Source organism: Dipodomys spectabilis, unplaced genomic scaffold (assembly GCF_019054845.1).
Source record: "Dipodomys spectabilis isolate Male_0828 unplaced genomic scaffold, ASM1905484v1 ptg000002l, whole genome shotgun sequence".
NCBI classification, from domain to species: Eukaryota; Metazoa; Chordata; class Mammalia; order Rodentia; family Heteromyidae; genus Dipodomys; species Dipodomys spectabilis.
Window position 1 is genome coordinate 38067125 of NW_024870679.1, and position 14676 is coordinate 38081800.

General features: G+C 39.7%; 1 protein-coding gene across 2 annotated transcripts in view; it reads left to right on the plus strand.

Annotated features, from left to right (window-relative positions):
• Positions 1 to 14676, plus strand: part of Jak1 (Janus kinase 1) — a 121064-nt gene that overhangs the window by 55256 nt on the left and 51132 nt on the right. For both annotated transcript variants that reach the window (XM_042683696.1, XM_042683704.1), the window contains exons 2-3: positions 10302 to 10382; positions 14440 to 14638. In XM_042683696.1, coding sequence (XP_042539630.1) covers positions 10377 to 10382; positions 14440 to 14638 — 205 coding nt within the window. In that variant the 5' untranslated portion in view covers positions 10302 to 10376. The remainder of the gene's footprint in view (positions 1 to 10301; positions 10383 to 14439; positions 14639 to 14676) is intronic.

Consider the following 14676-nt stretch of genomic DNA (forward strand, 5'->3'; position numbering starts at 1 on the left):
CAGCTCAAGGTGAGCACTCTACCGCTTGAGCCACAGAGCCACTCCCGGTTTTCTAGTGGTTTATTGGAGATAAGAGTCTCACAGACTTTCCTTGCCCGGGCTAGCTTTGAATTGTGATCCTCAGATCTCAGCCTCCTGAGTAGCTAGGATTACAGGCGTGAGCCACCAGTGCCGGGCATACTCTATCTCTTGAGCCACAGCTTCACTACCGGCTTTTTTGGTGGTGAATTACAGAGTCTCACAAACTTTTCTACTCTGTCTGTCTTTGAACTATGATCCTCAGGTCTTAGTCCCCTGAGTTTCTGGTATTATAGGCATAAGCCACCAGAGCCTGGCTAGAATTGTCATTTAGCCACTATTCTGGGACAAGTCCTTATTTCGCTGTTAGGACTAACTTGTCTGGATGTGATTAAAATTTTAAAGATTATGTTTAAAAAAAAAAGTGTGTACGGGCTAGGAGGGTGGCTCAGTGGTAGAGTGCTTGCCTTGCATGCATGAGTTCCTGGCTTGGATTCCTCAGGACCACATAAGCAGAAAAAGCCAGAAGTGGCTCTGTGGCTCAAATGATAGAGCACTAGCCTTGAGCTGAAGAGCTGAGGGACAGTGTCCAGGCCCAGGCCCAGGCCCAAAGTTCAGGCCCCATGACCGACCCCCCCCCCCAAAAAAAAAAATGTGGGAAATGAAGCAGGCATGATGGACCCTGAGCCCACCATAAATACATAAATAATAATGAGAGCTTGCTAGCTTGTTGTATCTTTTGTTTACTATACTTTTTTTCTTTAGTTATTTCTTTTTCCTTTGTATCCTAGTGACTTTTATTTGAATTCTAGTTAATACATACATATCACCTTTCACAAATAATATCTTTGAATTTTAGTTTGCTTATGAGTAAAATAGGAATTACTTCAGCTATTGTGAGGATTGAAAAGCATATATTCAAAAGTGCTTTGTAAAATGTAGAATGTATATGATTATATTTACTGATTTTATATTAGTAAATGGATATGAACAGTTAGCCAGCTATGCACTTTTGGTATTCATTTGGAGAAAGCTAAGGTAGAGGTACCTTCATTAATATTTATATTGGTGGCATTGTGGAAGTCATGAGATTAGGCATAAAGTCTTGGGCTTCTGCCACATAGTTATTAGCTATGCAGACAGCTGGAATGCATAGGACAAGTATAGCTTTGGCCAGGATCAGAAGTGTTTCAGGAAATGCTTGGCTGGGACACATCATAGAGCTCAGTGAGCTGATTAAACATTCACAGTGTGAATGGAGATTGGAAACTGGTATAGTACAAGGGAACTTGTTCTATGCAAATTCTACTTACTTAATTTCTCCCCTTATGTTATGTGAAGCATGATTGAGAGCTGTGATAAAAGCAGAAATGGGAACTATTACAATAAGTCATGTGAGAGAGTAGTAAATTTTGGCAGACTTTAAAAAATGTATTTATATTTGTTTCAGTTTTTCTAGATCTCCATGGCACTTACATGTGGAGTTAGGAGGTAACAATAAAGAGCATTCTGGGAGAATAGACTGTGCTTTGCTGAGGAAAATAGACACATTGGATAAAAACAGCAATTTTAAGGTCAATTCCTAATGTTTTTGTTGATTTTTTTTTTTTTTTTTTTGGTTTTGGTTCTTGAACCCTGGGCCTGGACACAGTCCCTGAGCTCTTCAGCTCAAGGCTAGCACTCTACCACCTGAGCCACAGCGCCACTTCCTGTTTTTTTTTCTTTCTTTCTGATAGCTAATTGTAGATAAGAGTCTCATGGGTGTTCATGCCTGGGATGGTTTTGAACCATGATCTCAGTTCTCCTGAGTAGCTAGGAGTGTGCCACTGATGCCCAGCTTTTTGTTGAATTTTTTAAGCCAGTATTTTCTAAATGTGGTTTCTTATTTATTACTTGGCTGGCTATAAAATGTATTTTACTATACACACACATTTGTGGGTTTTAGTTCTTTAAAACATATTAAATAGAAGAAAATAGTGTATAATAAAAATTAATGTGAATTGCACATAGCAAGGATAAGTATCATACTTGCTAGGCAGATTATCTACCACTTGAGACATTTATATGTATTATAAAATGTATTTCTTAGTAGGAATCATAGCCAGAGAGTGAAAAGGCATGGCTGTCAGCATAGGGTCCTTGGGCTATCAGGTTGTGATACATAGCTCTCACTAGCATTTCAGCTGATGTTAGAGGAAACTGGGTATGGGGAAGAGGGTAGAAGGTTGGCTCTTGGAGCTCTGCTCTGTTGCTCTGTCTTGGTGAGGGCTGAGTGTTCAAATCATCACACTGATAATTTTTGCAGAGCTCTGACTGCGTTTAAGAATGGATTCTTGGGCTTGGAATAACTCAGTAATAGAGAGCACTTGCCAAGCTTGTGTGAATCCCTGAGTTTGATCTCTAGCCCTACCCCTCCTACCGTCAAAAAAAAAAAAAAAAAAAAAGGTGGGGGGAGGTACTGGAGAAGAACATGAAAAGGAGTGAACCCTTCACTGGCAGTGCTATTCCAAATGGATTATAATTTCTTGGCTGAGGAGAAGTATAGAGTACTATGTAGGAGAACATTTTTTTTTTTTTTAAATCTTGTTATTTTTACTTTTCCCACTCAAAACTCATGTTTTGAGTGAGATGCTCAGGATTTCTTTTGGAGTATATGCTGCAGTGGAATTTGCCATTTGGGGATTGTCTAGTGCTTGATCTGCCTTCATTTCTGAAGTGATCTTCCACTGTGATACAGAAGCTGAAGGAAGTATAGACAAATGACTGAGGGCGTACTAGGTTCAAGCCCTGGGAACCCTCTTTTCCAGGACTTTGAATTTAGAGGGAATGGTGTGGATAGAGGGGGTAGCTTGAGATCATTGCAACTGAGTTGAGAGTCCAGTCGTGGTGACTGCTGGTGATTTGTTGGTGCTACCAGTGGTGTCCATATCAGACTTGTCCATATTCTTTATTTGTCTTTTAAAATCACTTTTTCCCTAAGGTAAGCAGAACTAGTTTCTGTTATTTACACCCAAGGACATTGTATGGATAAAGGTTGAAAGTTATGGAACCCATTTTAGATGGATTTCTGCCCCAAAAGATTCTTACAAATAGAAGGAAAAATAAATGAAAATGTGGCCACACAAAATAAGTTAGCAAGGGGCTGGGGACACAAGGTTGTTTCTTGTGTATTCTTTTAAATTATGGTTACCTTTAAGCTTTACCAGATAAAAATACCAGCAGGAGATTCAATATCTTTGCTTCCTGACATTTTGGAAATAAAAATTAATGAGAAATTATGTTATAATGTACCATAATGTGGTTTTATACACCTGTAAGTCAATTGGTTTGTTTTGTTTATTTTTCTTTCTTTTTTTTTTTTTTTTTGTCCGCCGTGGGGCCTGAACTCTGGGCCTGGGCACTGTCCCTCAGCTCTTCACCTCAAGGCTAGTGCTCTACCACTAGAACCACAGCGCCACTTCCGGCGTTTTCTGTTTCTGTGGTACTGAGGAATCAAACCCAAGGCCTCATGCATGTGAGGTAAGCACTCTACCACTGAGCCACCTTCCCAGCTACTCCTTTTTTTTTTTTAAGTCTAAATGTATTTTCAAGTCTGAAGTGTGCTTACAAAAACCAATTTCCTAATGGGTATAAGCTTTTTATTTTAACATAAGAAGTTCAGTAACTCTTGAAGCAGCACAACAATCCTGTGAAGTTTAGATCATTTTATAGTTTTCATTTTACATTGAAACTCTGAGTAATTACTTTAGGATAAATGATTTAAAAGTACTACATGGTGAAAACCAGCATCATCACTTCCCCGTTCCTTTCCTCCCCCTCTCCCCCCAGATATAGCCCAAGCTATATATATGTCCCTTTGGACACACAATAAATAATCGATCTGAGATTTGGACCCAGGTTAAGGAGACTGGAGGCCCAGTATTCAAACTGTGAGGATCCTGATTATTTAATACATGTTCGTTGAGGAAGATTTGAGTTTAGAGAGCCTAAGAGCCTTGATCAGTACTAAGTAGGTTCTGGCAGAACTGGACTGGAACTGAACTTCTTATGAGTAACTTACCTACTGCCTTCAGGAAGAAGTGGGAGATCAGACTGTCTTCATTTGTACCCTTTGCCACTTTTCCATGCTGTTTGCCTTTTTTCCTGTACAATCCTTTCTGGTCTGCTAGTTCTTTCCTGCACGTCTATCTTTGCAGTATTCCTCCCTTCCAGCCCTTTCCTGGAAGAGCTTTATCTTACCTCTCTGTCATTTTAAGGCTTCTTTTCTCCAAACCCAAGGAGGGGCACTCTCCCATATGATTCACAGGCCAAAGCATTACCCTCTGCCTTCTTGACTGCAAGTCTGTCTGTGACTCTATGGCCCCTTTGTGTCTTCTGACCCAAGGTACCTGTGTGTAAGTTAGTTTTGCCAGCTGAAGCTACATCATAAGGTTTTGCTGGGTACAGGTATCCTGTTACATCTTTGGATTCCCTGAAGCTATGTGCCTTCCCCAGGACAGTGTGGTAAATGGAAGGACAGTGAGGCTGGAGTCCAAGAAGTGTATTTGAGACTTATTCTTACCACTTACTGGCCAGTTGACTGTGGGAACATCTGAAACTAAGTCTTCTCATCTGTGAAAGAGGCTGTAAGACTTGAATGTGGTTATAGATGTGAACACTTTTTTTTTTAAGTGGTAAGGTACTGTATAAATGAAAGGTTGTTTTTTTTTTTTTTTTTTAATCATGGTGGCCCAAATGCTTCGTAATTACTTTAAAATGAATGATTAAAAAGTACTACATGGTGAAAAGTGCTCTTCCCTCCCTCCTATCCTCCCTAGTCAGTTGTATATAGCCCAAGCTAGCTTTGAACTTGTGAGCCTCCTGCCTGAGACTCCTGATTGCTGGGTTTATAGGTATATCCCACTATGTCCCACTTCATGGCACCTTTTTGGCTGTCTACTTTGCATTGTATTTTTGACTTCTGAGAAGGATATGTGGATGGCCTTACTAATCATATCCCATCTTCTTTAATAATACTTTAGGTATATTAGTAGTAATTAGTTAAAAAGAAGAAAAAGAAAAAAACCAGAACTTTAGCAGCAGCAGTATCTTGGTACAATGTGGTTTTCAGGTAGACACTTACTGACTTTAAGCAAAGTACTGTATTCACTTTGGTCAGAAACCTTCTTTCAGCTAAAGCAGGCTCATTAGGAGCAATACAGAGAGCTCGAACTATCGACTTGGCATTGATTATTTGATCATCCCTAGAAGTTTATTGTAAGTGAAGCAGCATTTACGATTCTGGGGTTTTCCTGGAACTGCTGCTATAGTTAGAAGTGAATTATTCTATGTGGCAGGAGTGGCATATAGAAAAGCCATAATTCTGACTAACTGACATGAAAAAAAGATTTTAAATTTATATTATGTCATCTTTTTGGCTAGAATCCATGAGCTTTACAGTATCTTGCAGTGCTTTGATCAGCCATTATCCCAGGTCTCAGTAAAGCCGTGGGGTCTGGTAACAGAGGCACAAGACATTTCTGTGGCTTTGTGAGTGTGAAGCACTGGTGGCATAGCTGGAAGAGAAAGAAGCAGTGGCTTTCCTGGCCCCCATGATATGGGCTTATGCTGTAGCCTCCAGAATCCTCCACCTCGAAGCACTGATGACAGGAGTGCCTTAGTTGTAGGATAGAACACAGATAAGGTAGGGTGCTTTCATGATTTTTTTTTTTTTTTGGTCGGTCGTGGGGCTTGAACTCTGGGCCTGGGCACTGTTCCTCAGCTCTTCAGCTCAAGGCGAGCGTGCTACCACTTGAGCCACAGTACCACTTGTTGTTTTCATGATTTTTAAAAATGACAGTTCTTTTTTTTCTAGAGGAGAGGGTATTGGAAAGAGCTCAGTCTCCTAGATAGATGTAAGTCTATGAAAAATACTAAAAATCCAGAGAAGACAATGCTGCTGATCACTTTGGACCATTTAAATTGTTCCCCCACCCTGGGAAGCCAGAGTCACACACTTGCACTGATTAGCCTTTAAGCTCTCAATGTTTTTATGAGAGTTATAATGTCCATGAGATATGAAGATGGTTATTTGCCTAGTTAGGTTCTTGTACTAGAACTGTATTCTATCAAGTGGCTACTTTCAGGACATTCTCATTATCTATTTTCAGTTTTTCTAAGTTTAGTTCATCAGCATTTTATTTGTATTTTCTACTTTGGAAAGCATAGGCTTTGATTCCCTCAAGTCATGTATAACTATAGGTGAAAGTATCTTTAATGAAAAGAAGGATGCTTATAACATTTGATTTTGAATCTTTTGTTGGTTTTAAGTTCATCTGTTTTTACCATATAAATCCAGTAGTGTGGTCTTTGGCCACATTGTAATGATCATATTTGGTGGGGTTGGGAGAGGTTGGGGAGAATGATTTTCAAAGAGTGACATTGATAAGGATTTGTTTGTACTCATATATTGAACCTCATTTGTACAACTACTTATGGATAATAAAATTCAAATGGACTATATTTCTTTTTCTTTTGTTCACTGTCTAACATTTTTCAGTTCTTCCTTTGCACAAATACTAGTATTTCAAAAGATGCCTTTGGGAATCTTTTTATCCAAGACTTTTGGAATTCTGCTCATTGGAAATAATGTTATATACCACATATTGCAGTTAGTCAGTGTTCGGACTCATGGGGCTGTTTTGTTTCTTTTACTTTTTTTTCATTCAGAAGCTATCAGAAGTATTTGCTACTTACATGAGAATGTGAGAAACTAAAAAAATTTAATACATTTACAAATTTCTCTGAATTTTTTTTCTCATACAAAGCAGCATCTTATAAAATTGAGCTACAGAAGTAATCCTCTTGAAGAATTCACTGCTTTCATCAAAAAGCTTTTAATTGCTCATCTTTTATCCTTCTTGTTTTCTAAATTACTTTGTATTCATTTGAGTGGGAGTCAAGCCCCAGTGAATCATGTTCTTTTTAAAAGATAATTGTAATTTCTGCTGGATTGAGTTTTTAACATTGAAGATTTTTCTTTTATATCATGTAGTAAGAAACTTGAATTGGTTTCCTGGAATTAGCCAAAGTGTTTCTAAAATGATTTTGCTGTTTTCTACTTCTTTTAAAAATTAGCTACATAATGTTTCTTTGTTTATTTTGAAATATTGAAATATTATTTGAATTACACTAAAAACATTCTTAATGAGAAAAGTTGTCATTCCTTATACAGCATATTTACAGTTCTACATATAAAGGACTATTAGAGCAGTGCCCAGCCTTTTAAGTGCTGTAATAGTTGTTTAAAAAAATTGTTAGAATGTCAATTGTAACAGGAATTTAAAAAAATCAGCCTACAAAATACTATAGAAAATATAGATTGTCTAAGAATCTGATTGCTAATCTTGTTTTCTCAATTTAAGATGAAGAATAATGAATATGTACCATATTGGAGGTTAGTTAGGAGAGTAAGTGTACCATGATTTCAATATATAGTGTTGCTTGCAGTAAAGAAAGAATGCTTTAGGGCTGGGAAGGTGGCTCAGTGGTAAAGTGCTTGCCTTGCATGCATGAAGCCCTGGGTTTGCTTCCTCAGTACCACATAAGCAAAAAAAAAAAAAAAAAATCCAGAAGTGGCACTGTGGCTCAAGTGGTAGAGTGCTAGCCTTGAACTGAAGAGCTGAGGGACAGCACCCAGAGTTCAAGCCCACGACCAACAAAAGAAAGAATGCTTTAGCCTTTCTAAGAATTACACTGAGTTCTTCCCTGAATCTACCATATTTTAGTACATTGGTGTACATTTGCCTGCCACACTACATATTTACTTTTATAATCTAGCTTCCACATATGAGAAAAACTGCATCCTTTGTATATATGAGTCTGCCTTCACTTACAATTTTTTGCAGGTCCTTTCATTTCTTTGCAGATTGGTACTTGGAAGGGGTGGAGTCAGGGGGAAGAGGGAAGATTAGAAGAAGGGTTTATGAGAATGCATTGTAGGGGTTTGAGGTGTGGCTCAGGTGATAAAATGCCAGCCAGTGAGGGAGGAGTATCAGATACCAAGTTTGAGTACATGTCTCAGAAAAATTCAATCCATATCTTACAAAGTTAAGAAAAGTAAGGGAAACCCCTTTGGGGATGGGTGAGCATGTTGAAAGGGGTGACCTTGATCAGCATGCATTTTATTCATACACTGCTTTGTCAATAGCAGCTCCTTTATGTACCTGTTTAAAGAATATATGTATACACTCATACACACACATATGTATACACACATATATACATACATACACATATTTGCATGTGTATGTGTGTGTGTGTAAGAATGATGGGAAAACCAGTCTCCTTGCTTACAGGCTGTCATGGAATTCTAGTTCTAGAAGAACCTTAATGATTTTGTACTGACCTTTCAATCTTACCTAATGTTCAAAGAAAGTCTGTGATTCCTAAGTATAAGTAACACATAGTCTAATGGTACATATTTTAAGGCTTTGTAAGTTCTAAAAAGTTTTATGCAGTAGCCTTGCTGAAAGAATAGGCTTGTATAGAACACTCAGATTCCTTCCTGCCCTACAGGTGCTCAGTCTATGTCCCTTTCCTGTTTGGCCCAAGCTTCTTTATACTCCACAGCAGGGAGTTCTTTGGCCATCTTTCGCTCACCCATGGCAGTATCTGGCAAAACGTGGTGTTGGAATGACCTGCTCTTTGTAAGAACTGCCTATGAGTTGCTAGTGCTGGTCTGTGTGCAGATGTGAAGATGAGAGTTATAGAAGGATTCCCTGGTCTAGCACCTTCCCTCTTCAGGACCTTTACACCTGCTGACCCTTTGATCTAGACTTCTTTTTTTGACTTGGTGTTCCACTGCTGAAACAACCATCATATCTTAATTCTATGTTACTGCCCTCTTGAGCCCCAGACTGGCTCACACTCACCCTGTTGTATGATCTCTGTTTTTGCTTCATGGTATTTTTAGTTGTTTGCAATGACATTTGTTCCATTTTCTCTGCTTCTGTTATTCTGAAAGCTCTAGATGGGCAGGGACATATTACTATTTTTCTTTGTTGTGTCCTCCTCGTCTAGCTTAGTTTTTGGCATAGAGAATTGCACAAAACTATTTATTGATGGAAGAATCTAAATAAGGTATTTTAAGTTCTACTTCAGAGTCACAGCAAGGCATTAGCATTCAGACCTCATCCTTGCTAGGCAGATGTCCTACCATTTGAGCTGCACTTCAGTCCTTTTTTGCTTTAGTTATTTTTCAGGTATTTAAATGCATTTCTCCTGGCCTGGCATTGGACTCTGATCCTTTACCTAACAGCCTTCTGCACAGCTTGCTTGACAAGCATGCCAACGCTATTCTTGGCTTATTGCTTAAGATGGGGTTTCACTAACTTTTTGTCTCGGCTAGCCTTGATTGTGATCCTTCTAGTCTCTACCTTTTGAGCAGCTGGGATATGGGTGTGAGCCATAGTGCCTGGTCACATTAAGCTAATTTTCATTTGCTGTCTTGATATAGGAAAGGATGCCTATTCAAGTAATTCAAACAGTTGTTTATATTAATTTTAAATAGATGAAAGTATAGTGGTTCATTCTTTGACTCTTGGAAAAATTATTTACATCAAAAATAGCCAAATTAAAAGCCAAAAGTATCAAAACTCCTGTTGTATCTTCTGCCTGGTCTCCTATTGTTACTTTTACTAAAGTCTGGTCTACTGCAGAAAACCTTCACCAGTTAGCTCTTGCCAGCATGTTAGGGTTGGTCACAGCCACTCAAGATGATATCGTAACACACTCACTCTACGGAAGTTCGAATTGTTTTTGTTGGTGCATTTCTCCCTTGAATGTAAATCCTGTGGGGATGCTTTTCCAAGCCTCTGAGCTAACCATTCCTTAAGTCTTTCCTGTTCCCCATCTACTGCTGCTACATAGTGCCCAGGACTGTGCTTTTCCTAGTCCCAAGTCTGATAAAATATATGAATGATAGGATGGAAAACTGAGATAATCGTGTTATCTTGGAAGCAATTTTGAATCACTGAATTTGGTAGCTTTTTCTTTGTGAAACTACTTTATTTCTAAAAGTGTGAGTTTTTGGGTGTCCTACATTGTTGCCCACTGTTCGTCACAGTATCAGGAGGAAGATGGAAATGGACAGTCTCCGCTGTGACAAAGTCACAGTGCTGGTTTCCTTTCTCAGAACAAAGTAGTATCTTCTTTGCTGTTTATACCAGATGTGTCCTTATCAGTCTTTTCTTTTTCTTTCCTTCCAATTAGCTCCTATCTGACCTATTTATTTTTGTCTTTAGCTTAGCTCTGAATGGACTGAAAAGTTGAGAAGAAATCCCAGTCTGCTTTTTGTGGGACATTGAACAACCGAATAAATGCAGGTATGTAGATTTGCTTTGTCCTTTCCCTTTTTCTTTCCTTTCTTCTTTTTTCCTTCCCTTTTCATTCTTCCCTCCCTTCTCCCCTCTCCCCTTTCCCCCCATCCTTTTCTTTTGTTGACAGGGTTTTGCTATGTAGACTAGGCTAGACTTGAACTGGCAATCCTCCTGTTTCCTCTTGAGTACTAAGATTGCAGACATGTGTCACCATGCCTGGCTAAGATTTTTTTTTTTAAGGAAAATATCTGTCTTTTAAAGAGAGTAATGAAATTTTGATTGTGAACTATAGGACTTCTGTACTATATTCTTTAAAACAACAACAATAACAACAACTTAGTATCCGGCTGGGAAGGTGGCTGAGTGGGCAGAGTGCTTGCCTTGCATGCATGAGGCCCTGAGTTCAATTCCTTAGCACCACATAAGCAGAAAAAGCCAGAAGTGGTGCTGTGGCTCAAGTGGTAGAGTGCTAGTCTTGAGCTGAAGAGCTGAGGGACAGTGCCCAGGCCCAGAGTTTAGGCCCCACGACCGTCCCGTCCCCCCCCCCCCCCCAAATATATATCTTATTCCCAATGTTAACTTAAAAATTTCAGGTATAAAAGCACTAGAAAGCCGAGCGCCGGTGGCTCATGCCTGTAATTCTAGCTACCCACGCCTGTAATCCTAGCTACTGAGGATCATGGTTCAAAGCCAGCCTAGGCAGGAAAGTCTGTGAGACTCTTATCTCCAATAAACCACCAGAAAACCGAAGTGGCACTGTGGCTCAAGTGGTAGCGTGCTTTGAGCTGAAGAGGTGAGGGCCAGCGCCCAGGCCCAGAGTTGGAGACCCACAACTGATCCAAAAACAAAACAAAAAACCCCCACAAAACACTAGAAAGAGTAAAAAGTTAGTTACCTTATAATCTTACCTAAATACTACTGTTAACAATTTATTTTATGTTCATCTAGATTTTAATATGTATATGCACAGCTCAGAGAACCATAATATTACCTGTATTATGCCTTTATACTTTGTAAGGTGCCAGGTACATTGTTTAGTGTTGGTATATATAACTATGTATTTCTTGTTTAGTAGAGCTCTCCTGGAGGATATTTTTTCTAATGGTGCTATACCTTATACATGTATAATTATCTGTATTACCTGATTATTTTCTTCAAGTTAAGGGATATGATTCTTTCAATTTTTCCTCTGTCATGTGTATAAAAAAAATCTCTTAAGACAAATATTTTCATTAAACAGGCTTTTAACAATTCTGTTTTCCATCTGGTGTGTGTGTGTGTGTGTGTGTGTGTGTGTGTGTGTGTGTGTGTGTGTGTGTGTGTGTGTGTGTGTGTCCATCTGGTGTGTGTGTGTGTGTATGTGTTGGAGCTTGAACTGAGGACCAGGGCCCTTCCATCTGTGTGTGTGTGTGTGTGTGGCGTGTGTGTGTGTGTGTGTGTGTGGCGTGTGTGTGTGTGTGTGTGTGTGTGTGTGTGTGTGTGTGTGTTGGAGCTTGAACTGAGGACCAGGGCCCTGTCTCTGAGCTTTTGTGTTCAGGCTAGTGCTCAACCACACGAACTACTAATACACTCTGGCTTCTTAGTAGTTAATTGGAGGTCAGAGTCTCAAGGTCCTTCCTACCAAGGCTAGCTTAGAACTGCAATCCTCAGATCTCAGCCTCCTAAGTAGCTAGGATTACAGACTTGACTCACCAGTGTTTGGCTTCATCTCAGTTTTTTATTTTTTTTTTATTTTTTATTTATTTATTTATTTTTTTAATTTAATTTAATTTTATTTGTGAACATACTGTACAGAGGGGTTACAATTACATGCGCAGGATAATGCATACATTTCTTACCAAGCATTGCAGCCTCCTCCTTTGTTTACCCTTCACCTCCCTTCCCAGCCTCCCCCCTCCCCCTCATCTCAGTTTTTTAATGTGGAATGAGATTAGAATCTGAGTGCTGGGTTTTAAAATGTTTTGCCTGCTGAGAGGAACTGCTTTCAACTTGATTTCCATAAGATTCTGATTCTTAGATTTATTTTGGAGACTAAGCAATTAAAATGGAATGCTTTTATTTTAATTCCCCTCTTGAAAGCATCCCATTTCCCCTTATCAGGGCAGCTAATAAACCAAGCAAATGGACTTGGCAAAAAGAACTGTGACTGCTGTATGCCCCATAGACTTTGCTTGTTTTGATTCTTCCTTGGTTAATCCTTCAAGCACAGCTATGTAAGCCTCTGTGCTTCAGACTAGGAACATGAATATGTGTCACAGTTCTTGTCCTCAGAGACCTCACAGCATGTGAATAAGCTGGCACCTTTCATTGTGGTTGACTCAGTGTACTGAGTTTAGGGGCATAGGGAAGGGAGCATCCACTTTATAGGTGGAACTGAGGATCAATGAAGACTTCTAAAGAAGGTACTATGTAGCCTGAGTTCTAAAGAACATTAAAGTTTACTATGAAAGAAGTAAGGGAGGGGAAGGTATCTCTGTAGAGGAGACAGCATGAACAGAGTCAGAGAGTGAGAAACAGCACCAGGGAGAGAAGGGACCAAGAACACTGGTGTCCTATGGTTTCAAGCCTGACATAAGAAGAGATAAAACAATGAGGCCAACTGGCCTGGAGAGGAAGGGCCTCAATTTAAGAGTTTGAGAACTTGTCTGTACACTAATGGGATACCACTAGAGGATCTGATAATTTACGAATATATTTACCTTTAGGGCTAGATGAAGGTTTGTATGACAGGCAGGAAGAAAATAGAAGTCTGAGAGCCAGAAAAATTAGTTTTTAGGCCATTGGTATTGAGGGAAGGAAAGGAAAGAATATATGGGACATTCTCCTGGTCTTCTTTGGCCTGGCCCAGGGCTGAGTAGCTGAGGTTGCTTCTTTGTTCCTAGTTCTCACTTTTAAGGGCATGGGAATGACTAGCTTACTGTACCTCATAAGTGGGTCCTACCTCTCCACATCAAGCCTTCTCATTTTCCTTCCATTGGCTAGATGTCCTGTTTATCCTCCTGTTTGCCTACAAGGTGATAGGGATCTGGCTCTCATTCTTACTTTTTTCATCGCCCTTCTGTATGAATATGTCTAGGTAGTCAGTTTGTGTGCTCTGGCTCAGATGGGGACATGAAGACGTGATTTATGCCCTCACCCAGCTTGCTGTTTAGTAAGAGATAAGCATAAAATTAAGACTGTTGCCAGGTGCCAGTGGCTCCCACCTGTAATCCTTGCTACTCAGGAGGCTGAGATCTGAAGATTGTAGTTCAAAGCCAGCCTGAGCAGGAAAGTCTGTAAGACTCTTACTTCCAATAAACTCAGAAAAAGCCAGAAGTGGTGCTGTGGCTCAAGTGGTAGAGCACTAGCTTTGAGCACAAAGAGGCTCAGGAATTCAGACCCTGAATTCAAGCCCCAGGACTGGCAAAAAAGAAAAAGAAAAAAAAAAGGGCTAATTCTTGCCATAGTTCTGCTCAGAAATTATGTGATCCAACTGGGCACCAGTGGCTCACATCTGTAATCCTACTCAAGAGACTGAGATCTGAGGATGGGGGTTTGAAGCCAGCCTGGGCAGGAAAGCCTATGAGACTCTTACCTACTTAACTACCAAAAAAACCAAAAGTGGAACTGTGGCTCAACGGGTAGAGCACCAACCTTGAGCAAAAAAGCCCAATGATAGCACCCAGGCCCTGAGTTCAAGCCCCAGGACAGGCACAAAAAAATAAACAAGAAAGAAGTTATGTGATCCTAGTAAAGGTAGCAACATTAGTAATTATGTATCATTGCTTTTATATCATTAGTTCTAGAGTAGACCATGTTTTTCAACTGCAGTTTGTGTGCTGTAGAGAAAACAAATTTCTCCAGTCAGGTTTTAAGATTATTTTGATTGTTTAGAAAAGTAGTTCATTATGCTAATTAGTTAATTTTTCCATGGTTTCTTATGTCTGGCCTTTTTGATTTTTCATAAGGGAAAGAGTAGGAATACTTATATAATATCAAATGTTTCTGCTCTTCACAGGACTCTTACCACTTTAACTTTTAGCACCTAGAATGACCACATCATCTTGTCTTCCTCCCCACATAGTATCTAAACATAAAAGAGGACTGCAATGCCATGGCTTTCTGTGCTAAAATGAGGAGCTCCAAGAAGACTGAGATGAATCCAGTAGTCCCCGAGCCAGGTGTTGAAGTGACCTTTTATCTGTTGGACAGAGAGCCCCTCCGACTGGGCAGTGGAGAGTACACGGCGGAGGAACTGTGCATCAGGGCTGCTCAGGAATGCAGTGAGTGTTGGTTACAGGGCTTGGGGGGCTGTGTGCCA